A 27,380-nucleotide genomic window follows, 5' to 3' on the forward strand; every position below is an offset into this window, starting at 1 on the left:
ATCATTATGCACAAGCAGTTTTCTATAAGCTGCAATGAACTGCCTAGCTGATGGGTTGTTGTTACAGATCCCAAGATGCCAAAATAACTCCATATGCTCTTGGCTTACTTTAAATGCACACTGGAATCTCATTTGATATTTAGGTTTATATTAATCAGGAAGTCATAGATCATCAGCAAACTCGGGACAGAATTTCTGCATGAAGGTAGTTCTTCCCTCTTTATTCAATAACCTCTCTTTTAAATAATAGTAATAAAAAATATGCAGTGCATTTTTGTAATATACCACCGCATTCCACCAAACAAAAGGAGCATGTTCCTGCAAGTACCCTCTTTCTTTTTTGATCTACAGGCAGGGAACTTTTGTTTTTTTAATGCTTTCAAGTTTCAACCTAATTAAGGTTAAAAAAAACAAACCTTTGCACATAACAGTAAAACACACCTGATGATTCTCCAAATGTCTATTTGGTGGCCCTTTACTAGGTGAACAAATCTCAGCCCCAATACAACGCCTGCTAGGGTGTCCTAACCAGCCCAGCCTCTCCAAATGACACGATTACAATTTAGAACTAATTACTACTGTAACCGATGAAAGGTTATTAGGTTGCGATTCTCCCTCTATGTACAATAAAACAACAATGAACAACGAACGACAAGAGCAGCTGAAGCTGATTGTTGTTTTGTTTTGTGTGCACCAACATGGCGGCTGCGTGGGGGAGACGGCTTCAGCTTTGTGACGTCAGGCTTTCTCCTGTTCTTTCTCCAACCTCCTTATCTAGCGAGCCCCCTCCTAGCTCTCTCTTGAACCATAGAGTCAGGGGCAGCAGGAAAGGCGACGGCGGTGATACTGCGCCTGCGCGTTAAGCTCCACCCTCTTTCTGCCGGGCCTGTTCAGGAAGATGGTGAGTATCGGAGAGATGTGTTTGCCTGATTCTTCTATCCAACGTCATCCTCGCTCCTAGAGCCGCGGGCAGCTCTCTCTCCCCATGGGTTGTGTTCTCCGGTAATCTGCGGACTGTATTTTTCCGGTGTAAAGTGGTGGCTGTACCGGCGGCCCTTATGAACTGTGGGTGGGGAAGCGCCTCGGCCTTGCCTGGATTTCGGTACGAGCTATGCAGGAAGTTTATTGGCCTGGGCCGGTAGCAGGAGTCTCCTGAATGCCTGTTAACAGCACAGAGGCTGGTGGCAGTTTTACTACTACTTAGCATTTCTATAGCGCTGCCAGGGTTACGCAGCGCTGTACAAGTTTAAACATGGGGAAGGACAGTCCCTGCTCAAGAGAGCTTACAATCTAAAGTTTTAAGGAGATCTGAGGTTTCCAGGACACTTTCTCAGTCTGTGTTGTCACTACGAGCTGGCTCTTTGCATGCATGGTATTTTGAGCATTGAAGGTAATCTTCTCACATTGGAAGTCCCAACTCCAAGCCACCTACCAGGAATGGTGGAACTTATTGCTCCAAATTTACAAACACGAATCACACCTTGCAAATAAATCTCTTCGTTTTGCTCTATATAGGGAGAAATGGCTACCACTTGTATCTTATTTTAACACTGTACAGCGATAAGCACTAAATTAGATGTATTTTATGGCCTATGCATGCTTTATACTTTGATTTGTATCATCCAGCCCCCCCCCTCCTCTTTTTCTCTTTTCTTCACTTAATGTGAACCTAGATATAGCTACTTCTTAAGTGTGAGCTCCAGTATTGCCATACTTTGTAAAATGTTGCTATGTTGTGAGCTCTTGCTTATGTTTGTATCGAAAACCAATATAAGAAATTAAACTAGAAAGTAATGTGGACCTGGCCGTCCCCCCCCCCCCCCCCTTCCCAGCTTTGTAAAGGCTGTTGAACGGGATGGTGTGGATTCCAGGGCACAGGGCTGTAGCAAGGTACAGCAGGTGCCAAGAAGTATAAATGCCACGGTTTTCTTCACTTTGGAATTTCTTAGTTTGCTTTGGATCTTTTATTCGGTGGGTGTTAGTGAATCAGGCTATTGATATCCGGTATCCAGTGGGAGAGAACTAAGTGACTTCCACAAATCTCTGAAAATCTATCTCTTTAACAAGGCCTACCACGAAAACCCATAACTAACTAAAACACAACACCTGTCCTCATTTATCAGAATGTATCTTTCCACAACTGCTTGACCAACTTCTTTTATTTCCTTGACTTCTTTGTAACACCAATTGTATTCTGTATCCTGGTATGGCGATGCCATATCAGGTCTTTGTAAGCCACATTGAGCCTGCAAATAGTAACATAGTAAATGACGGCAGAAAAAGACCTGCATGGTCCATCCAGTCTGCCCAACAAGATAAACTCATATGTGCTACTTTTTGTGTATACCTTACCTTGATTTGTATCTGTCATTTTCAGGGCACAGACCTTATAAGTCTGCCCAGCACTATCCCTGCCTCCCACCACCGGCTCTGGCACAGACTGTATAAGTCTGCCCAGCACTATCCCCGCCTCCCAACCACCAGCCCCGCCTCCCGATCTTGACTAAGCTCCTGAGGATCCATTCCTTCTGCACAGGATTCCTTTATGCTTATCCCACGCGTGTTTGAATTCCGTTACCGTTTTTATTTCCACCACCTCCCGTGGGAGGGCATTCCAAGCATCAACCATTCTCTCCGTGAAAAAATACTTCCTGACATTTTTCTTGAGTCTGCCCCCCTTCAATCTCATTTTATGTCCTCTCGTTCTACTGCCTTCGCATCTCCGGAAAAGGTTCATTTGCGGATTAATACCTTTCAAATATTTGAATAGGTGGGAAAATGTGGGATACAAGTGCAATAAATAATAATAATTTGTGCTACTGGATATACTGCAAGTTAACCTCAGCATAGGTAACGCGGTGGTTTACAGTAAAAAGGTGATAATAGACGGAACATAGCTGAGCAAATATCTTGGTAGGAGGTGAGGAACTCTAGGATAAGATAGGTCTTCAGAGGTGAGGGTTGGTTGGTTTATTTATTGCATTTGTATCCCACATTTTCCCACCTCTTTGCAGGCTCAATGTGGTTTCTGATGGAGAGGGGCAAGTAGTTCCAGAGACGGACTTTGGGATAAAGGATAGAGGGCTGGGGAAGGGTCAATGTAGCAGTTTACTGAATGAGCTGAAGCTGTTTGAGGGATTCAAAAGGAAGACCAGAGTAAAGGGAGTTATAGAATTCTAGGCGGAGTAAGGGGATGGGATCTGATATACTTCTTTTCTGTGGGTACAATCAGTGGTTTACATTTTATATACGGGTACTTATTTGTACTTGAGGCAGTGGAGGATTAAGTGACTTGTCCAGAGTCACAAGGAGCTGCAGTGGTGTACCTTTCAGTGTGGATAAATATTGCTGTGGGAAGTTTAGCTGGGATAGCCTTGGCTATTCGATGATGGTGTGTGTGTCAGATCTTTCTTATAACAGAAGGCATTGTTAAGTCCATTGAAATCCAGGGGCTTGCATTTATTCAGAACATTTATACCCCGCTTTATACCACCTAAAGCAGCCTCAAAGCGGCTTACAGTGAACTGAGGAAACAATCACAATGACAGTAGAGTGGGTAAAAGGAACAGAGGAAGAAGGGAAAATGTTAAGGTAGAGTAAATGGTATTGTCCAGCTGTTGTAACCAGGAGGCATATTTTCAAAGCACTTAGCCTTCCAAAGTTCCATAGGTTTCTATGGAACTTTGGAAGGCTAAGTGCTTTAAAATATGCCTCCAGGTCAACAAATCTATGTAAGCCACATTGAGCCTGCAAATAGGTGGGGGAATGTGGGATACAAATGCAATAAAATAAATAAATACAAATAAATCTGTATGCAGATCTATATGGTGTCTATTGATATAGAAGCCAACCGAATTTCAGTTTCATGAGCAGGAGCGACTGGGATAGTTCCTGTCCCAAAGAGGTCACTAGACCAACAGGGCAGTTAAAGGTAGGCCTGGGGGGAAGGGACAGCACCCACTCTTATCCAGAGGGGGAGTGACAGTGGCAGCCCAGCAGGGAGCAAGGGAGTAGCGCCTGAGGCCCAAGAGCACCCACTCTGTCCTGAGGGGAAGGAGTGCCCATTTCGTTTTCAGTTGAAACCGATCAGCAAATTTTGGCTGCTGATTCAGTTTCATTCAAAACCAAGAATTCCTGTTCGGTTGTCCTGTAGGTGTATATTCTGGAAAGCAGGCTGTACAGGCCCATCCTGCCAGGAAAAACATTCTAAGTTTCTTGGCAGCTTGGCTGAATTCTTCAAGAGATGTTAGTGGAAGGTCTGTGATTCAGACATGTTGCTGTGCTTACTCAGTCTGTCCTAAAACTTAGGGGTCATTGCAGCCTTTAGGAATTTTGTACTATGGTGAAATTCAGGAGCAGAAATTCAAGTTCAATATTTTATAGTTCGCTCCATACGAAAAGGAACACGAGTGGGTTAGTTTAGTTTCCTAAGTGGAGAATTAAAAAAAAAAATCATTTTTAAAACATCACATCAAACTGTCCATAAACAAAACATCAAAAATAAAACACATCTCCCCATATGTACACATCAGACTCTGTCGTAAGTACATAAGTATTGCCATACTGGGAAAGACCAAAGGGCCATCAAGCCCAGCATCCTGTTTCCAACAGTGGCCAATCCAGGTCACAAATACCTGGCAAGATCCCAAAGAAGTACAAAATATTTTATACTGCTTATCCCAGAAATAGTGGATTTTTCCCCAAGTCCATTTAATAATGGTCTATGGACTTTTCCTTTAGGAAGCCATCCAAACCTTTTTTAAACTCTGCTAAGCTAACCACCTTTACCTCATTCTCTGGCAATGAATTCCAGAGTTTAATTACACGTTGAGTGAAGAAACCTTTTCTCTGATTCGTTTTAAATTTACTACATTGTAGGTTCATCGCATGCTCCGTAGCCCTAGTATTTTTGGAAAGCGTAAACAGACGCTTTACATCTACCCATTCAACTCATTATTTTATAGACCTCTATGATATCTCCCCTCAGCCGCCTTTTCTCCAAGCTGAAGAGCCCTAGCAGCTTTAGCCTTTCCTTATAGGGAAGTTGTCCAATCCCCTTTATCATTTTTGTCGCCCTTCTCTGCACCTTTTCTAATTCCATTATATCTTTTTTGAGATGTCGCGACCAGAATTGAACACAATATTCGAGGTACAAAGGCATTATAACATCCTTATTTTTGTTTTCCATTCCTTTCCTAATAGTACCTAACATTCTATTTGCTTTCTTAGCCGCAGCAGCACACTGAGCAGAAGGTTTCAGTGTATCATCAATGAAGACACCTAGATCCCTTTCTTGGTCCGTGACTCCTAACGTGGTACCTTGCATGACGTAGCTATAATTCGGGTTCCTCTTTCCCACATGCATCACTTTGCACTTGCTCACATTAAACGTCATCTGCCATTTAGACACCCAGTCTCCCAGCCTCGTAAGGTCCTCTTGTAATTTTTCACAATCCTCCCGTGATTTAATGTCTTTGAATAACTTGAATTACTCTCATCTCTAGGTCATTTATAAATATGTTAAAAAGCAGCGGTCCCAGCACAGACCCCTGGGGAACCCCACTAACTACCCTTCTCCATTGAGAATACTGACCATTTAAGTCTACTCTCTGTTTTCTATCTTTTAACCAGATTTTAATCCACAATAGAACATTACCTCCTATCCAATGACTCTCCAATTTCCTTTGGAGTCTTTCATGAGGTACTTTGTCAAACGCCTTCTGAAAATCCAGATACACAATATCAACTGGGTCACCTTTATCCACATGTTTGTTCACCCCTTCAAAGAAATGTAGTATATTGGTGAGGCAAGATTTCTCTTCACTAAATCCATGTTGACTGTCTCATTAATCCATGCTTTTGAATATGCTCTGTAATTTTGTTCTTTTTTTTATTTTTTTTTAATCATTTATTTATAATTTTTTTCATTTTACAAGGATCACTTGCAAAACAGTAAAACAGAGATGATTGTACATTAAAACAATATTAGAAGAAAACAATCTCAACAAGATAAATGGATTTTATACAATCTTTCTCTTTCTTAGACCACAAAATAAATAGGGAGAGTGAAACAAGACAAGGAGATCAATATAATTTTGTTCTTAATAATAGTGTCCACCATTTTGCCTGTCACCGACGTCAGACTCACCGGTCTATAATTTCCCGAATCTCCTCTGTCCCCTACATCCTTAATAACTTTCACCACTAATGTGCCTGAAAACCAGAAATCAAGCTCAACTGCCATCCACTACATAGAAGCTTATATTAGCTCATAGGTTCTAGCAAACAAATGATGTTTTAAAATGTTGTGTATCCATAGTTCTAATGCAGTGAGTTCCACATTGTAGGTATTGGGAAAACTGCTTATTTCCTGGAGGGTGTTCCCTAAACTGGCGATTTTTTTTTTCTGTTGTTGAGATGGAGAGTTCAAATTATTAAATTTAATTATTGCTTTCTCCAGTAAAATTAAAAGTAGCACTACCTCATAGCATTAAAATAGTGATAATTACTTTCCCTTTTTATAATTACAGGCTAAGCGCACCAAGAAGGTTGGGATTGTTGGTAAATATGGCACCCGTTACGGTGCGTCCCTAAGGAAAATGGTGAAGAAAATTGAAATCAGCCAGCATGCAAAGTATACTTGCTCCTTTTGTGGAAAGGTGAGTGACTTCTGCCATCTGTGTTTGTATGCAAGGCTGAAAAAATCCTGTATGCCTAAAATTTGGGGCCTGGTATCTGAAGGAAGAGTTGTAGGTGAGGGCCAGGCCAGCAGGATCTTATTGCACCTAGGAGAAAAAGGGATAGAATAGGTGGGGTGGGGAGGGGGTAGACTGAGTGGAAGAGTGCCTGGAGGGAAGGGAGAGTGGACTGCTTGCAAGCAGGGGCTGGGTGATAGAGGAGAAAGTGGGAGCAGAGGGGAAAGCAAAACAAAGAAAAAAAAAGCTTTAAAATGGGAGAGAGCAAAAAATGCATAACATTTTTGACTGGCATAATTCCCCCCCCCCCCACAATATTTTTAAATTTCTACTCATTTGGCAAGACCAACACCTGGAAACCCATGTTTCAATTGACGAGAAGGTGGTATTCTAGAGAACTGCAGGATGATATATACACCTTGCTCTTCTGATTAAGTTTTTGTTGTGGGATGAATATAAGTTTAACATAGTTATTATTATTCAGGTTTCCATTAAATTCCTCAGAAGACATTACTATTCAAAAATTTGGAAGGATCTTTCAACTTAGGTGATCCCTCCACTTTATCTAAAGAGGTTTACAGGTTCTCAGCTTTTTGATTGGATTCTCTTTAGGTGGAAACACTGACGCAACATGAGGAGTGGCCTAGTGGTTAGTTGCTATTCCACTAGCAACATTCCATGCAGAAGCCTGCGCGGCCACATTGGTGATCTGCAAGGGCCGACTTCTACATGGAATGTTGCTAGTGGAATAGCAACATTCCATGTAGAATCTCAAATAGTAGCAACAGTGGAGGAGTGGCCTAGTGGTTAGGGTGGTGGACTGACTTTGGTCCTGAGGAATTGAGTTTAATTCCCACTTCAGGCACAGGCAGCTCCTTGTGACTCTGGGCAAGTCACTTAACCCTCCATTGCCCCATGTAAGCCGCATTGAGCCTGCCATGAGTGGGAAAGCGCAGGGTACAAACGTAACAAAAATAAGAGTGCATTTATGCAAAGGAGTTCATGCAGCAGCTTCAACAAAATCCAAAAATTAAAACTAGAACAGGGCCCGTGAGCCAGAGCCAGCCTTGCAGCAGCTTTTCCTCTCCTCCTGCATGCATGTTCTGTTAACAAAGAAACTGATTGAGAGGGGCAGAACTACTGCATGGCTGGCTCATAGGCCTTGTTATGATTTCTTTGGTTCTGAAGAGCTTATCCATTCAACCATTGAGTCCTGAGCTCTGGATCAGTTGTAGGAAAAAAAAAGTGACAGAACGACAGGGAAATGAATGCTACCTGCATGGGTGGGGGAATGATGAGAGATGGAGAGAGAGAAAGAAAAGAGGATATTGGGCAGGGGAGAGGTGGGTTGGAGAGACAAGGATTTGTTATTGGATACTGCGGTGGAGGGGGTAGGTGGGAATCCTTGGGTATTCTATTGGGTGGGAGAAAGGTAGGAGGGAAATGATTCTAAATTTGAGTGGACGGGTAGGGAAAGGACTCAGAAGTGGCTAGAAAAGTTGTATGTTTTATGTGCTTTTTACTCGTATAGGACTAGATAAGATTATTATTATTATTAGCATTTGTGTAGCGCTACCAGACGCACGTAGCGCTGAACACCTGATACAAAGAGAGAGTCCCTGCTCAAAAGAGCTTACAATCTAAATAATACAGACAGACAAGACAGTTACGGGTGAGGGAAGGTAATGGGTGAGAAGGGAGGGAGGGACAAGGTTTTCCCATTTTATATCTGTGGGGAAAATTAAATATCGGGCACATATGTGCCTGCAGGTTTGTATCCATATAAATATGTCTGTTTAATATTGCAATTTATCATTTATTTATATTTCGCTAGTCCACATTACCTAGGGATAAAAGACAGGCAGGAGGGAAAAGACGGTTGGGAGTAAGAACAAATCAGAAAAGGGCAGGTAGATATTTAGCAGAATTTAGCTAGTACAGATAATCATGTCTCCCTTTTAGGAGTGATGATAAAGGAAACATTCAGAAATCAGATTTTTGATTAGCCACCATGACTGGATTAAATGTACTTTAGCTAATGCTATTATTTTATACAGTGTGACAGTTTAAAGGAAGCTGGTTTACACTTAAAAAATATTTTTGGGCGTATGCAGAAGCTGCCAGGACATAGTAACATAGTAGATGACGGCAGAAAAAGACCTGCACGGTCCATCTAGTCTGCCCACGATAAACTCATATGTGTATACCTTACCTTGATTTGTACCTGTCTTTTTCAGGGCACAGACCATATAAGTCTGTCCAGCAGTATTTCCCGCCTCCCAACCACCAGTCCCGCCTCCCATCACTGGCTCCGGCACAGACCCCCGTATAAGTCTGCCCTCCCCCATCCTAGCCTCTCAACCACCAACCCCTCTTCCCCCCGCCACCCAATTTCAGCTAAGCTGCTGTGGACAAAATCTAAGGTTGTTTTCTTTAGAGACTTCTTGAATATCATAGAAAGGGCAGTGGATGCTTGGATCATCTTTTGGGTGGAAATAATGGAGGCAGAGAAACCAAAAGAATTCACTGAAGCCTCAGATGAGCACAGATGGTCCATATATGTGAGGGTAAAACATGAGATTGGATGGACTCTACAGTATTGCATTGAGCAGCCTAGTGGTCATTGTGGTATTTTCTAACGTTTTTATAAAGCGCACTGTATTTTCAACTTGCCTTTAAAGTTGAACGAATATAAAAACACAGGCCTTCAGATCTCTCACCGTTCATGTGTTGCAGACAAAGATGAAGAGAAGAGCTGTGGGCATTTGGCACTGTGGCTCTTGTATGAAGACAGTTGCTGGTGGCGCCTGGACATACAAGTAAGAATGCATCTTCTCTTGCATCATGTGTTTACCCTTCCAGTACCACCAAATTACAGACATCAGATTTCTGCTATCTGCCTGTCGTGCTTTATCTGCTGTACTGGAGCTTCCTTGCTCAGCTGCTTTTGCTCCCCTTACAGGGCTGCTGTTCCTTTTGAGCCACCAGTGTTCTGTCCCAGGTTGTCGTTTTTACCATGGCTTCTCATAAGAACGCCGGAAAGAGTTGGAGCAGGGGTGGGTAAACTTGGTCCTGAAGGACTGCAACCCAGTCACGTTTTCAGGATTTTCCCAAAGATGTCCATGAGATATATTTGCATACAATGGAAGCAGCATACGCTTGGGAGGTATCCTGAAAACACAACTGGATTGTGGCCCTCAAGGAAGGGGGAAGGGAATGGGACTTGATATACCGCCATTCTGTGGTTTTTGCAACTACATTCAAAGCGGTTTACATAGTATATACAGGTACTTATTTGTACTCGGGGCAGTGGAGGGTTAAATGACTTGGCCAGAGTCTCAAGGAGCTGCAGTGGGAATTGAACCCAGGACTAAGGTTGCCTACCCCTGAGATTGAGTATGACACGAACACTGCCCCATCAATCTTTTTGTGGCCATGCCCCCCTTCCCCCAAAGTGTGTAGAACAATGATTCACCTATAGAGAACACACCCCAGATGTGGGTTTTGTGACAGCACTTGGGGTCACAAGAAGCTCTGTTATAGGGGTATCTCCAGAGCATAAGACTGAGGAAGGGAAGAATGGGCTGGTGGGCAGGAAACAAGTAGCCAAATGAAGGAAGATAAACTGGAAATGGTAGTGAAGATACCTTCTTCAGTAGGAATTGAGTTGTCTTAGCCACTAGATGGCAGCAGAGGTGGAAGAGTTTCAGCTTCTATGCACTTCATGCTTTTGTTTGCAGAGGAGGGGCTGAGTGCAGAGAGCTCCGATAGGCATTGTTGCACAAGGCAGGCAAGACTCCCATGTTGGTTTTTAATGTATAAACAATAGCCACTGCACAGTGGCTTCAAAAAGCTCCATGGGTGATATCTGGAGAAGAAAAAGGCAGATCTTAGGAAGGGGGAGGATAGAAAGAGAGAAACATAGAAACATGACGGCAGATAAAGGCCAAATGGCCCATCCAGTCTGCCCATCCTCTGTAAACCCTAACTCTTCCTTTTCCTAAGCGATCCCACACGTTTATCCCATGCCTTCTTAAATTCTAGAACAGTCCTGGATAATAGCAGATATACTTGTGGAGAAAGAGACGTATGTCCTATATAATAAAAACCAACCTCAACGTTCTGAAGCTGACTCCCTGGCTTCAGTGAAGGGTTTGAAGCTTCTGAAGCTCAGGCTCCATCTCTGTAAGCTCCGCCCTCGAGTACTTCCGGGTTCGTCACAAGCAGAAGTGACCAACCACACGAGGTTTCTCGGCTTCAGAATGTTGGAGGTGCATTCTATTAAATAGGATTGGTCAGTTCCTTGAAGCACAGCCAGAGCTCAGCGTCCTGCACAGTAACGCTCAGACACCAGAGAGGGGGGGGGGGGGGGGGGGGCCTGACACCAGAGAGAGGGGGGGGGGGGCCTGACACCAGAGAGAGGGAGGGGGGGAGGGGGGGCCTGACACCAGAGGGGGGGGGGGGAGGTATCTCTGTCACACACACACTCTCACAGTCAATGTCTTTCTCTCTCACAAACTGTCACACACTATGTCTCACACTGCATCACATTCACTCTCTGTGTCACATAGTCACTCACACACTCTCTTGGTCTCACACTGCATCACATTCACTCTCTGTGTCACACAGTCACTCACACACTCTCTTGGTCTCATACACTCAGTCTCACAGAGAGTCTGTGTCTCACACACACACTCTCTCTCTCACATATTGTATCTGTGTGAAACACACTCTCTCACACTGTCTCACATACGCACTTGCACAAATTTTCATTCTCACACACACACACTCTCTCTCACAGACACACTTGCACCCAGACTCTCTCTCTCTCTCTCTCACACACACACACTCACTTGCACATACACTCTCTCAAACATACACACTCCGAGGAAAACCTTGCTAGCACCCGTTTCATTTGTGTCAGAAACGGGCCTTTTTTTTTTTTTTACTAGCTTTTATATAAGCTTGCAATTTCACAATGATATATTCCTCTTTGTGAACCCACAAGCCAAGACTAGCAATACCTCGTATAGCTCTTTTTCCATTGTCGGTGTCACTTTGCCAGTATTGAGATCCAGGTGTATATCTCTATCAATGCTGAAATAATTATATTGCCTTAAACCAGGGCATTTTACCACTAATTACATGTAGTGCAATGAATCCTGTGCCTCAGATCTTACAAGTTTGGTGCATTCCTAAGGCAGTTTTATTCACTGACACTCATTTTCTCTTTCCAGCACCACCTCAGCCGTCACAGTGAAATCAGCCATCAGAAGACTCAAGGAATTGAAAGACCAGTAAAAGATTCAACCTGCCCTTTTGTTTTGAACAAGTCAAGCTGTATCATCACTTAGTTGGACTGTACTTAATAAAATGTTATCGTATGACGGTGCCTTGCATTCTTGGATCTGTTTCTTTCAACTTGAGTATACTTAGTAGAACTGGGAATTATTCTGTAGTTACTACTATTGAATTCTACTGAAATTTAAATCTTGTTTGTGGGAGCTGCATGATTTGCTCATTTTATTTATTTATTTATTTGCTGCATTTGTATCCCACATTTTCCCACCTATTTGCAGGCTCAATGTGGCTTACATTATGTCGCAATAGCGATCATCATTAACGGAATGATAAGTACAGAATGATGTTATAAATTAAGATATAAAAATATCAAGTAAATTAGAAGTAAATAAAATATCAAGTGAATAGGAGTAAATAAATAGATCATTCATAACGGGTATATAAGAACAAGGAAAAGGTGTAACATTCAATGATATTGTTGCAATTAAAGTAACCAAATTAAAGGGACCATTGTCAGTTCATTCTGGTGCATTTTGATGTCAGACTTTTGTGAAGGATTCTTGTTTGTCTTCAATAACTTTCGGAAGGTTAACAGATCATGCGTTATCTTTATAGCATTTGGTAATGCATTCTTTTCCGGAGATGGGAAGGCGGTAGAACAAGAGGACATGAAATGAGATTGAAGGGGGGCAGACTCAAAAAAGATGTCAGGAAGTATTTTTTCACGGAGAGGGTGGTGGATGCTTGGAATGCCCTCCCGCGGGAGGTGGTGGAGACGAAAACGGTAACTGAATTCAAACATGCTTGGGATATGCATAAAGGAATCCTGTGCAGTAGGAATGGATCCTCAGAAGCTTAGCCGAAATTGGGTGGCGGAGCAGGTGGGGGAAGAGAGGTTGGTGGTTGGGAGGCAAGGATAGTGGAGGGCAGACTTATAAGGTCTGTGCCAGAGCTGGTGGGAGGCGGGGCTGGTGGTTGAGAGGCGGGGATAGTGCTGGGCAGACTGACATGGTTTGTGCCAGAGCCAGTGGTTGGGAGGCGGGGATAGTGCTGGGCAGACTTATACGGTCTGTGCCAGAGCCGGTGGTGGGAGGCAGGGATAGTGCTGGGCAGACTTATATGGTCTGTGCCCTGAAGAACACAGGTACAAATCAAAGTACCAAAGTACAAAAAGTAGCACATATGAGTTATCTTGTTGGGCAGACTGGATGGACCGTGCAGGTCTTTTTCTGCCGTCATCTACTATGTTACTATGAGAATAATTCCTAGTATTTTTAGTTGTGTTTCAATTTGGTATGTTTGTCGATTGTGAAGTTTTGGTAGGAAGTGTGGTTATGTGGGCTGGGTAATACCAGGAACTTGGTTTTTATCTTTGTTTAGTTTGAAGATTGTGGCCCAATTTTCCTTAAGATGGCAAGCTAATGCCGCAGTTTGGTAAAAGGTTCCCTAAATTTACACTACATTGTCTATTTTCTAGTTTTCACAGAAATTGTCGGAGCTGAATCAGAAATTTTCTTTGGGTACAGGGATCATTTGATTTCAGTGTAATATATCTTGCCCCAATCATTTATCACAGGATGGCACTTACACTAGACATATCTGACATACAGCTAGGCTCGTTTGAACCAGAACATTATGAATAAAAAAAATAATTCATGCTTCTATCCATTGGGTATGCTGAGAAGTGAAAATTTCCACTCGTCATTGTCCAAAGAACTGATAATTAACAGTATGCAGCATGGACAGTGACAGACTTAGAGCATGGCTGAACTGTCAGAAAACACCTCTGTAGCAGAAATGGGGAGCTGGCTTCAGATTCCATGTCGTGACAGTCCATAGATTGTACAGCTTGTAAAGATAGACCAGTGTGTATATGAGTGCGAAGACATCTCTTCATTTCTATATACCACCTCTCTTGCACTTCTACCCTGATACAATGTGCTCTTTTTAGTCTCTCCTTGCATCTTTAATGGGAGTGGAGGAGTAGCCTAGTGGTTAGTGTAGTGGACCTTGATCCTGGGGAACTGAGTTCGATTCCCACTGCAGCTCCTTGTGACTCTGGGTAAGTCACTTAACCCTCCATTGCCCCTGGTACAAAATAAGTACCTGAATATATGTAAACCGCTTTGAATGTAGTTGCAAAAACCTCAGAAAGGCAGTATATCAAGTCCCATTTCCCTTCCCCCCTTTCCCTTATGACATCACAATATCAGAAGTGAGCCAAGTATCGGGCAATCAAGCCATTGTGACATCACTGATGAGGTTGGCTCTTATTGGTGGAATGAGTGGAGGAGTAGCCTAGTGGTTAGTGCAGTGGACTTTGATCCTGGGGGACTGTATTGGGCAATCAAGCCATTGTGACATCACTGATGAGGTTGGCTCTTATTGGTGGAATGAGTGTAGGAGTAGCCTAGTGGTTAGTGCAGTGGACTTTGATCCTGGGGAACTAGGTTCGATTCCCACTGCAGCTCCTTGTGACTCTGGGCAAGTCACTTAACCCTCCATTGCCCCAGGTACAAAATAAGAACCTGAATATATGTAAACCGCTTTGAATGTAGTTGCAAAAATCTCAGAAAGGCGGTATATCAAGTCCCATTGCCCTTTCTCAGAGATGTGGGCAAATGCATTGGCAGTGAACACCAGTCTCAGGGAGTCTGGATGATTACACTGTGTACATGACCGTGAAGTCAGAGGAGTGTTGCTGCATTTCATCTCTGCTGGTCCCTGGGCCCCTCTGCATCCACTTCTGGCTTTTTGCATACACGATGAAACTTTGAATCCGAAGTCTAGCAGAGGTCATTTTCCAAAACGGATCATTTTTGCCAATAACTACTTTATCTTATTCTTTGGCAGCTGCCATCTGAATCAAAGGAGACAGGCAAAAGATTCTGTACCCTTTGCAGGACCCTCTGAAACGTGCTTGTGTCATGGCCAGAATCTCCGTTTTTTGTGTTTTCAAACTCTCTGTCGCTCTCCTGTAATTTCCCTTCTCCATTGCCGCCGCTAAGCCCCCCAGTAGCCTTTGCCCTTTATTGAAAACAGTTACACAAAGATACAGTAACTCTCCCTGGATAATATGTGTCACGTGTTAGAGAACCTATAAGACAGACGGCGCTGAATCTGGCCAATCCACGCCCACCAAATATTGGTTCTTGTCGTCATAGGGGGCGGAGCTTGGAGCTATCAGGGAGGAGGAGGCGGCGCGCACCGCGGTGACGAAAAGAACCATAGAGTCGGGGGCGGGCCTCAGTTGAAGACCTACCTGTACTTAGCAGACGACAAGGACTGTTTACAGGAAGCGGAAGTGGCGTGCAGGCGGCAGATTTGAAAAGGCGCGAGAGAGTGAGTAGTAGAAGGTGGAGGGAGGTTGGCGGGAGCCTGGCTTGGGGGCGGGGCGCTCATACCTTAATCAGGGTTTCTGCAGAATGCATTGGCTCTGGCTGTCCGGCTTATGTGAGCTTATGCACTCGGGCTATAGGTCACCACTGGGCCAGGCGTGGCAAGCCCTGCTCCATAGATCTTCTTCTGCTGCCCAAGCTTTCTTAACCCCTTTCTACTCCTGTTTGACTTGTAGAATACTAATTGATAAACTGGGTCTATCACAAAAACGGTTTCCTTTATTGAACAATTAAGCAAGTTATCAGAAACCAAAGTACTTTTTTCCTATATTAATAAAACCAACAAAACAAAATATAAAATAATATGTAAATGAGTGCTCAGTTGTTTTTTTTTTAGGTGTATATACAATCACTCAAGGAATCAAAATGTAAACTCACACCTTATTGGCATCATTGCACGCCCTGCCTCCACCTATGATGACGCTACTTCCAAAACAGTTTTGTCTTTTTCAAAGATATAAACAAAACGCGAGCTCTCCCCTTTGATGGCAGCGTCTCCGAGTCGAACTCCGGAAGGAGAGGTAGCAGTAGGGACGCCAGGGGCGATGGAAGAACAGGAGAGAGCTGAGCTGAACGGAATATCGACGGAGGAGAGATTTAGCTCTAGTCGATCAGGAAATGCACTGCAACAACAACTGACGGAGGTAGGAGCCTTCTCATTTACTTTAACATAAACTAAACCCCCCGAAGTGACTCTTGAATCCCTTTGGACACTTATAATGGATTTGGGCAAAGCTTTAGTACCCCAAATGCAGAAGATTAAACAAGTTGGAAGATAAAGTAATACAATTAAATTCACAAGTGGGACAACAAGCCAAAGATATTCAACAACTACATGAAGTTCAAAATGTAGTTGTAAAAGATTTAAGTAATTTAAGACGAAAAGCGGAAATAATGGAAAACTTTTCTAGAAGTAACAACCTTCGATTTCTTAATTTTCCTTATTTGAATACTATGGCTCCTAAAGAGATGTTAAAGTTATACTTTAAAGAAATTCTTCAAATAAAGGAAGAGGATATCCCTCCTCTGGCACAAGTATTTTATATTCCATCTAGGAACTTACAACAACCAGAATCCCAACCTTTGGATGTATCAGCTCTATTAGAGCTTTCGGACACTGAACAAGTAACACCTGCTACTTTGATAGTTAGGTAGTTTTATCTCCGGATAAAACTTGGATATTAAGATTATTTTATAAAAACTTGGCAAAACTTTTTAAGGGTTTAAAGATCAGCATTTTTCCAGATATATCAAGGGAAACACAGCTGCGCCGGAAGAAATTTCTACAGAAGAAACGAGAAATGCTCACTTTGGGGACAACATTTTTCCATAAATTCCCTTGCAAATGCTTAGTCACCTACCAAACCGAAAAGTTTGCGTTCTTTGATCCAATTCAACTTGAGACTTTTATAACATCTAAAAGGACAGTTGGAACTAGTTTTCCAACTAGTAATAATGTTCAATAGTAATATAATAACGGCTAGATGCGTTTATTCACTCTCTTTATATGTTAATTACCTGTTTATTTGCTTCAACTTAATTGTATTTTTGAACTCCCTTATGATGGACTTGTATTGGTTAGAGGAATATTTATGATGAAAATAGATTTTCCTGAAATTTTGTAACCTCTAAATTCCAATTTTTCTTAAAACAAGTTGTTATGCTTGTAAAATTGAAACTTATAAATAATAAAAAAAAAAAAAAAAGATATAAACAAAAAAAAACCCTGCTACTTAGCTTAAGCGGTGTGGAGAATCGTTCACCAGCTTGACGTGCTTTGACAGACAGATGCGATATCCTGGTCACTGCTATACTTTTTCTATGCAAAGTTTGTGAATTCAGCCATCAAACGAAAATAAAGTCCAAGGTTCCCAGTTGAAGGTCCATCAAGTGCAGCATCATGTTTCCAACTGTGGCCAATCCAGGTCACTACTACCTGATAATATCCCAAACAGTACAATACATTTTTATGTTGTTTAACGTAGAAATAAGCAGTGGCTTTTCCCAAGTTCATCTTAATAATGGCTTATGGACTTTTCTTTTAGGAAATTATTCAAACCATTTTTAAACCCTGCCAAGCCAACTGCTTTTACCATATTATCTGACATCAAATTCCTCACCTAGTCCTAGTATTTTTGGAAAGGTTAAACAAATGATTCATCTCTGCCCATTCCACTCCGCTCAGTATTTTATAGACCTCTACCATATCTCCCCTCAGCTGTCTCTTCTCCAAGCTGAAGAGCCATAGCAGTTTTAGCCTTTCCTTTTAGGGAAGTCATTCTAACCTCTTTAATTGTTGCCCTTCTCTGTACCTTTTTCTAATTCTGTTATATTATTGTACACAGTATTCGAGGTGCAGTCTTGCCATGGAGCCATATAAAGGCATTATAACATTCTCATTTTTGTTTTCCATTCCTTTCCTGATAATTCCTAACGTTCTGTTTGCTTTCTTAGTTGCCTTTGCACGTTGAGCAGAGGGTTTCAACGTATCATCAACAATGACATCTAGATCCTTCCCCTGGGCGGTGATTTCTAATGTAGAAGCTTGCATCACGTAGCTATGCTTTGGTTTCCTGTTTCCCATATGATCATTTTGCAGTTGTCATCAAATAACAAAGGTCTCAAAAAATTGAAGATATTTCAAGAGATATACGTTTAATAAAGTTCTTTATTTTACTATATCTATATATATATATAAGGCATCACTGAAGCCTCCATATAAAAGGCACCACTGAAGCCTCCAGCCGGAAATGTGAAGCGCCAGAGATATCCGGTTTCCCCATGAGTGAAGGAAAATAGCACAGCACGAAATCCCAGGATACAGTGAAGGACTCAGAGGGGGGAGGGGAGAGAGATGCCCTCACTCTCTCTGTAACAAAAACACAGAACAGCAGGAAACAACACTGAAGGACTGGACTCAGAGGGGGGAGGGAGAGAGGGCAGAGGGCAGGGACACTCCCACATGTACACTCTGAAGAAAACCTTGCTAGCCCCCGTTTCATTTGCATCAGAAACGGGGCTTTTTTTACTAGTCCTATATAATTAAAGGATCCTACACTTATCATCCAATTAACTTCAAACCTTGCTCAGTTGTGTCCAAATTCAAAGACTCTCTTAAAAGGCAAAGCAACTTTTTCAGATGAAGAATTTAAAGCACCTTATTCAAAAACTCTGATATTGAAACCAGCCTTCAAAGAATCTTTATAATTTTGCTGCAACATCCCAACCTAAGGGATCGGTTTCACCATGAAAATGTTTTCTTTAGAGTCGTCGGGTGTTCTGAACAGACACATAAATCTGCAAGTAACATCAGAGAGCAAAATTAATGTCTTCCTAATCCACAGTTCCTAAAGCAAGATCAACATTGTTTTTAAACTTACTTCAAGTGCTCAGTATACGGTTGTGAGTCAGGCAATGGGCTCAAAAATGCCACCGGAGTGGTAAAACGCAAGCACATGTGCTTTAAATTCTCCTTCTCTAAAGCAACATATAACTTTATTGAAGTGTCATCTATAATGCTTACAAGCCTTATATGCTGGCCTATATTAAAATCTTAATATTAATAAAAAAAAAACCAAAACCTTAATGTTTTAATGTAAAACAATACTTGCTGAGTCTCATTTTCCCACGACATATAAAAACAGCGGTAACCTCCGTTAGATCATTTTCTCATTATTGTGTGCAATTTCAAATGCTAGTTGATCAAATTAAGAATCTTCACAAGGGTCACAAATAATAAACTATCAACCTTCATGTTCATTTCAAATGTTTCTATCAACTTTATAATACCTAATCTTTACCATTTATTTATTTATATCCAGTGTTTAGTAATCAAATCACATGTATATGTATATATCACCATCTGGTGGATATAATTAGTAATTACAAGGTAGCTAGTCCATTTCCAATTTTTAAATTACATATTTTCTTATACTTGATTTATTTCAGTGGCGTAGCCACAGGTGGGCTTGGGTGGGCCAGGGCCAAGGTGGAAAGAAATGTTTTCCCACCAGCTGAGATCATTTTTTTTTTGGTGGGGGGGGAACACTTGGTGCCCACCCAATTCTTGCCTAGGCCCACCCAAAATCTGTTGTCTGGCTACGCCCTGATTTATTTATAGAAATATGGACCAGTCAATTCCTTGATTTAATCCCACTGGTTCCATCTTGCCTCTTTCCTCTGTAATTTTTTCAAACGATACCCTCCTATTCCTGGCAGGGTTCATAGTCAATTGTAAAACATCTCAGTTCTGAAAAATGATGTAAAAATTTGATGCAATGTTCAGTCAAAGGTGCTTGTGTTCTACACATCTTTTAAATTAGATTTCTGTTCTGATAAATGTATTTTCAAGCCCCTGCTCATCGTCCCTACATACATCTTTTTGCAAGAACATTGAATAATATATACAACATATTCAGTTTTACAGTTACTGAAATGTCATGACTTTTTTTTTTTAACCATCATATGGGTTAATGAATTCCTTAATTTGCCAAGAAATATTGGAAAAACTACAGGTTAAACATTGAAAATGTCCATTAAGTGTGTTTCAAATTTTGTGGTTTTTGTATAACTGAGTGGAATGGAACAAGTAGATGTGGTGGTTGTTTTTATTTATTTATTTTTTTGAAAGAGTAAAAAGTGATTTACAAGGGCTGACTAGGAGACATACAATGAACCTACGAAGTAGTAAATTTAAAACAAATATGAGAAAATATTTCTTTACTCAATGTGGAGGAGTGGCCTAGTGGTTAGGGTGGTGGACTTTGGTCCTGAGGAACTGAGTTAAATTCCCACTTCAGGCACAGGCAGCTCCTTGTGACTCTGGGCAAGTCACTTAACCCTCCATTGCCCCATGTAAGCCGCATTGAGCCTGCCATGAGTGGGAAAGCGCAGGGTACAAATGTAACAAAAATAAAATAGATACTATTGGAGATTCTACATGGAATGTTGCTACTATTGGAGATTCTACATGGAATGTTGCTAATCCACTAGTAACATTCCATGTAGAAGGCTGCGCAGGCTTCTGTTTCTGTGAGTCTGACGTCCTGCACGTATGTGCAGGATGTCAGATTCGCAGAAGCCTGCGCGGCCACATTGGTGATCTGCAAGGGCTGACTTCTACATGGAATGTTGCTAGTGGAATAGCAGCATTCCATGTAGAATCTCAAATAGTAGCAACAGTGGAGGAGTGGCCTAGTGGTTAGGGTGGTGGACTTTGGTCCTGGGGAACTGAGGAACTGAGTTTGATTCCCACTTCAGGCACAGGCAGCTCCTTGTGACTCTGGGCAAGTCACTTAACCCTCCATTGCCCCATGTAAGCCGCATTGAGCCTGCCACGAGTGGGAAAGCGCGGGGTACAAATGTAACAAAAATAAAAAATAATTAAACTCTGGAATTTGTTGCCAGAAAATATGGTAAAAGCAGTTAGCATTAGTAAGGCTTAAAAAAGGTTTGGACAAGTTCTTAAAAGAAAAGTCCATAAGCCATTATTAAGATGGACTTGGGGAAAATCCACTGCTTACTCCTGGGATAAGCAGCATGAAAGCTGTTTACTCTTTTTGGGATCTTGCCAGGTTCTTGTGACCTGGATCAGCCACCTGGAAATAGAGTACTGGACTTGATGGACCTTCAACCCACCCCTCGTACGGCAATGCTTGTGCTCTTATGTGAGCTTGTTACTCAGTGGTGGTGGTTGAAGAGGAAAGGTTTGCAAAAACTGTGGATGTTTCAGAATCAGTTACAGTATTTGCTGTTCCTAATTTGTGACCAAGAATTGAATCTGTTTCGGATATGCCCTGATTATTTTACATTTTTTTTAACAACTAGGTTTAATTTTACAAGTTGGTAATGTTTGTCTTTGCCGTAGTGGGAGAAGCTGGTAGGGTGGAATGCCTGATACCTACAAGATCTCAGACTCAGCCACGAAACCCAAACGTGTCCATCTTCTGCTCTTGGTTCTGATTCTGTACTCGGATCATAGCCAAAAAGATGTTGAGATGTGATAAGCCAATGTTCTAACATGCCATTAATCCAGTCATACTTCAATCCCCGAATCTGGTATCTTTGATTATAGACAACTCAGGCTCAGAAAGGGTAATGGGATTTCATATACAGTACCACATTTCTGTGGTACAATGAAAGCAGTTTACATTTATTATATACAGGTACTTTGTGAGCTCAATAGGGACAATCAAAGGGCTTCTTTTACAAAACTTATGTTCTTGCACTTTTTATAAAATATGCAATTCATACACTTGGGTTACTTAAGCAATAGCATAACATACTTTTGGCAGGTGTGTGCTGGCAGTTGGTTATACCTCAGTAAATAGGAAATTCTGATAAAGTGGAGTGGAGGAGTGGCCTAGTGGTTAGAGCACCGGTCTTGCAATCCAGAGGTGGCCAGTTCAAATCCCACTGCTGCTCCTTGTGATCTTGGGCAAGTAACTTAACCCTCCATTGCCTCAGGTACAAACTTAGATTGTGAGCCCTCCTGGGACACAGAAATTGTTGGAATTTATTGTATTTTTACATGCATTGACTGTCACCTATTATTTCTCTGTGATTACTCTGTGACCTCTGATGTGAATTACTTAGAGAGGTCACACAGCTATGCAACTTCCTGTTGGGGTTTAGATGCAGCACATGCAGCACATGGAGTACATGGAGCTCATGATCTCTCCTAACCTGAGAGGATCTATGGTGGTGTGAGCATCCATTACCATCTAAGCACATGGAAGGAGCTGATAATACAAATGTATAGTAATATGTATATATAAGCCTGTCTGATTATAATCTAACTACAAACTGTGAGTAAACAGATGTTTTGTTACTTCAACTTTAAAGTGACTCAGCAGTGAATTATTCAGGGGTGAATGAGAGAGAGATGAAGAAAGAAATTAACATTTCTAAAGCTGAAGCTGTGTGTACTAAAATCTGCTAATTATTTACTACAAATAATCCAACAAAAGGGTTATGGGCCCAGGGGCCAGGAATTGAAAAAGAAGAGAAATATTACCAGGCAGAAAAAAAGGCCACATTTTTCTCTTAAGTTTTAAAGGAAAGATTCAGTCTGTCTCTCTCTCCCCCCACACAGCAGACAGAAGGCTAAGAAAATGGCTGAGGGAAGAAATTCACCATTGTTCTATTCTCTCAAGGTGCCTAAATTAACTGAGTTTAATTATCGGCAGTGGGAATTAAGATTCATATGTCTCCTTCGAGCAAAAGGATTAAATATATGCTTAGACCAAGACAGAACAGATGAAAATATGGCTGAATGGGACAATGCAAACTATTATGTGAAGTGCATGCTTTTGGAAGCTCTCTCAGAGAAACAAGCCATATTAGTGGAGGGAAAAGATACACCAAAGGACATTTTATATAAACTGAGAACTATGTATGCAACTACATATGCAAAGCAGCAACCAATTTGGTTGGCAGAGTTGAATGAAACCAAATTAAGGGATAAAAGTAAATGTAATGATCACATTATGCATCTTATGTCTTCATTTCAAAAGCTAGAACTTTCTGGAATTCCCATGTGTGATGCATTGAAAAGAGCATTTCTTTTTACCTCACTATCAAAGAAGTTTGATGTTTTTAGGTCTGTAAATGAGGCCATTGAAGGGCAATCTTTTGAACAGACAACATCAAAACTAAGGCAGGAATGCATAATAAATGATTCTGAGGAGATGTGTTCTCAAAGTCAGTCAGAGAGAAATGAAACAAATTTCTTGGCAAAGAACAGAGGAAGGCGGAGCTATGGGAAAACTCCACCCAAGGGCAAGCTGATTTGCTACTCATGTGGAAAGGAGGGACATGTATCTAAATGGTGTAAGGAAACACAAAACACTCCCTCTAGCTCACCTAAGCCAATGGAACTAAAGAATTTTCAAACCAGGAAATGTATGAAGGACAAAGATAAACACAAGGGCTTTCTAATGGCAGAAAAATCTTTGACTATGGTAAATAATAATTCAAATGAAAGTACTTGGATTTTGGATTCGGGGAGCACATGCCATTTAACCAATTGTAAGAATTTCTTTCAGGAAATGTGTCCAGAAGAAAGTATTCTTAAAACTGCAAACGCAGGGACTGCTAAGATCCAAGCAAAAGGTATTGGATTCTTAAAATGCAAAGTGTCTAATGAAGTTAAAGAAATTCCTGTAAGTGATGTCTTGTATATTCCCCAAGCAGTTTGCAATATGCTTAGTGTATCTACATTAGATAAGAAGGGATTTGTGATTCATTTTGAAAACAGTAAGTGCACAATCTCTAAAAATGATGAAGTGTATGCTGAAGCTTTTATGCATAATGATGTTTATAAGCTGAACATTTCAGGTGAAGCCTCACATATGGCGCAAGTAAGGAAGAATGATGGTAAATGTAGTCTGGAAATCTGGCACCGCCGCCTGGGACATCGTGATTCTAAGGTGATCCAGGATCTTTACAGTAAGCAACTGGCCACCGGCATTCAGATAAGTGCAGATGCTGGTAAAATTGAGAAATGCATAGACTGTGTTACTCAAAAAGGTGTAAGACCCTCATTTCCTGCATACACAGGAAATAGGAGTAATAAAGTACTGGACTTAATACACAGTGACTTATGTGGACCGTTTAATATCCCATCATTGGGAAATAACAGATTTGTGCTAATATTCTTGGATGATTTCTCTAGATATTGTGTGGCCTATTTGCTGAAAGAGAAAAGTCAAGTCACAGACATGCTGAAGAAATACGTAGCCATGGTGAGCAATAAATTTGAAAGAAAACCAAAGGTTCTTCAGACCGACAATGGTGGTGAGTTCACTTCACAAAGCATGCGCACATTTCTAGAACAAGAAGGCATTCAGCATATCACAACAGTAGCTTATACACCAGAGCAAAATTCTGTTGCAGAGAGAAAATTTAGGTCACTTGTGGAAATGACCAGATGTATGCTGTCAGATAGCAATCTCCCTAAAAGACTATGGGGGGAAGCCATTCTCACAGCAGTGTACCTACAAAACAGAATGCCAACTAAAGGCGCTGAGCGCACACCACATGAGACATGGCATGGTAGGAAGCCAAACCTGTCACACATAAGAACATTTGGAAGTACAGCATATGCTCATGTACCAAAGCAAAGAAGGCATAAGCTGGATTCCACAACAGAAAGGGGCATTTTAGTTGGCTATGCTCCAGGACACAAAGGATATAGAATTTTGAATCTGAAAACTGGCATTGTTGGCATAAGACATGTTACATATTTTGATGAAAACAAAAGGGTTGATAAAGGCTGGATTATCCCAGATGAGCCTTATCATCCAGAATATGAAACTAGAACCATAATAGACATGCCAGTGTATATAAATGCCATACCAAGGCAGATGTCTGAAAGCAACTCACCTGTATCTAACGAGGAACAGGCAGAGGAAGCAGACACAGAAAGGATCATTGAAGAGGACAGTACAGTTGGAGAAGGGGAATCAATTGGAGAAGAACTCTCAGATTTAGAGGATGCGGAAAGGTCAGACCAACCTGTTGTCAGACGCTCATCCAGGGAAAACAAAGGTGTTCCACCCCTAAGACTGTCTTACCTAACAAAGTCAGCAGAAGCTCAAGAGCCCTTAACATGGGATGAGATTGAGAAAATGCCAGCAGAAGAAGCTGCTGAATGGCATAAAGCTGCACAAGAAGAAATTGATGCATTGGATAAAAATAATACTTGGATTCTTACAAAATTACCTCCTGGCAAGAAAGCTATAGGATGCAAATGGGTATTCAAGTTAAAAAGGAATGCACAAGGAAAAGTGGAAAGGTATAAAGCCAGATTAGTGGCAAAGGGATATCTTCAAAAATATGGAGAAGATTTTGATGAAGTGTTTGCACCTGTAGTGAAACACACGACAATCAGAACACTTCTGAGCATTGCAGTCTCAAAAGGCATGCAAGTCAAACACATTGATGTGAAAACAGCGTTTCTTCATGGAGAAATAACTGAAGACTTGTACATGGAACAGCCAACAGGTTTCATAAATACAAAACAAAGACAGCTAGTGTGTAAATTAAACAAAGGTCTTTGTGGATTAAAGCAAAGTGCAGAATGTTGGAATGAAAAATTGCATGAAATATTGACAAATTTAGGATTTAAGCAAGGTGAAGCAGATAAATGTTTGTACACTAGGTGCACAAATGGACAATATGCATACATTTTAGCTTTTGTTGATGATCTGCTCATTGCAAGCAAAAGTGAGCAAGAGTACAAGGACATTGTAAAATGTTTAAACCACAATGTTGAGATAAAAGAACTTGGTAATGTGTCATACTATCTTGGTATAGAAATTGAGAAACAAAATGATGGTTCTTATCTTCTAAGCCAGAAGCAGAAAATAAATGAGCTTATTGAAAGTTTAGGTATGCAAGATGCCCAAGTTGTAAGCACTCCCATGATCACTGATTTTCTGAAGGATGAAACAGTAAGAGAACCTTTACCAGATAACATCCAATATAGATCAGCCATAGGTAAGCTTTTATATCTAGCTACCACATACAGGGCTGATATAGCAAATACAGTAGGAATTTTGAGCAGAAGGGTCAGCTCACCTACCAAATCAGATTGGACTGCAGTTAAAAGGATGGTAAGGTATTTAAAGGGTACCATTGATTGTAAATTAAAGGTTTCAGCCAATAGTAATCCAAAACTAATATGTTACTGTGATTCAGATTGGGCAGGGGATCATTCTGATTATAAATCCACAAGTGGATATGTGTTTATGTATGGAAATGTACAAATTTCATGGGCCAGTCATAAACAAAGTATTGTGAGTTTGTCTTCTACAGAAGCTGAATATGTGGCCGTATCGGAAGCGTGCAGAGAACTGATGTGGATTGAAAAACTTATGCTGGATTTCGGAATAGCTGAAAAGAGACCAATCCAGATAATGGAAGATAATCAGAGCTGCATCCGACTGTCACAGAATGACAAGGTTCAGTCACGCACCAAGCACATCGCAACGAAATACCACAACGTGCGAGAGTTGGCGAAAGAAGGGGTCATCAGTCTACACTATTGTCACACCAGTGAGATGACAGCTGACATCATGACCAAACCGTTACCCAGAGAACATTTTGTGAATCTGCGTATAAAGCTTGGACTTTGTATGAATAAATAATTGCATGACAGTTATGCATGAGAAGGGGTTTGTTGGAATTTATTGTATTTTTACATGCATTGACTGTCACCTATTATTTCTCTGTGATTACTCTGTGACCTCTGATGTGAATTACTTAGAGAGGTCACACAGCTATGCAACTTCCTGTTGGGGTTTAGATGCAGCACATGCAGCACATGGAGTACATGGAGCTCATGATCTCTCCTAACCTGAGAGGATCTATGGTGGTGTGAGCATCCATTACCATCTAAGCACATGGAAGGAGCTGATAATACAAATGTATAGTAATATGTATATATAAGCCTGTCTGATTATAATCTAACTACAAACTGTGAGTAAACAGATGTTTTGTTACTTCAACTTTAAAGTGACTCAGCAGTGAATTATTCAGGGGTGAATGAGAGAGAGATGAAGAAAGAAATTAACATTTCTAAAGCTGAAGCTGTGTGTACTAAAATCTGCTAATTATTTACTACAAATAATCCAACAGAAATATCCAGAGTACCTGGATGTAACTTACCTTGAGCTACTACTGAAAAAGGTGTGAGCAAAAGATTCTACATGGAATGTTGCTACTATCTGAGATTCTGTTTCTACTATTTGAGATTCTACATGGAATGTTAATGTTGCTATTCCGTTAGCAACATTCCATATAGAAGCCTGTCCTTGCAGATCAGCAATGCAGCCGCGCAGACTTCTGTTTCTGTGAGTCTGACATCCTGCACATACATGCAGGACGTCAGACTCACAGAAACAGAAGCCTGCGCAGCCGTGTTGCTGATCTGTAAAGGCAGGCTTCTACAGGGAACGTTGCTAGTGGAGGAGTAGCTTAGTGG

General features: G+C 41.3%; 2 protein-coding genes across 3 annotated transcripts in view; both read left to right on the top strand.

Annotated features, from left to right (window-relative positions):
• The first annotated feature begins 814 nt into the window (after positions 1-814).
• Positions 815-12,087, top strand: RPL37A (ribosomal protein L37a). Its single transcript, XM_030209330.1, has 4 exons — positions 815-901; positions 6,531-6,659; positions 9,432-9,514; positions 11,933-12,087. Exons 1-4 carry the CDS (start codon positions 899-901, stop codon positions 11,994-11,996), a joined length of 279 nt encoding a protein of 92 aa, XP_030065190.1. The 5' UTR covers positions 815-898; the 3' UTR covers positions 11,997-12,087.
• A 3,084-nt stretch (positions 12,088-15,171) lies between these two features.
• Positions 15,172-27,380, top strand: part of LOC115474267 — a 39,750-nt gene continuing 27,541 nt past the window's right edge. The window contains exons 1-2 of one of the 2 annotated variants that reach the window (XM_030209664.1): positions 15,172-15,338; positions 15,850-16,038. The gene's annotated coding sequence lies outside the window, so the exon portion shown is untranslated. The remainder of the gene's footprint in view (positions 15,339-15,849; positions 16,039-27,380) is intronic. The other variant, XM_030209663.1, reaches the window with a different exon arrangement.

The sequence above is a fragment of the Microcaecilia unicolor genome, chromosome 7, assembly GCF_901765095.1.
Source record: "Microcaecilia unicolor chromosome 7, aMicUni1.1, whole genome shotgun sequence".
NCBI lineage: Eukaryota > Metazoa > Chordata > Amphibia > Gymnophiona > Siphonopidae > Microcaecilia > Microcaecilia unicolor.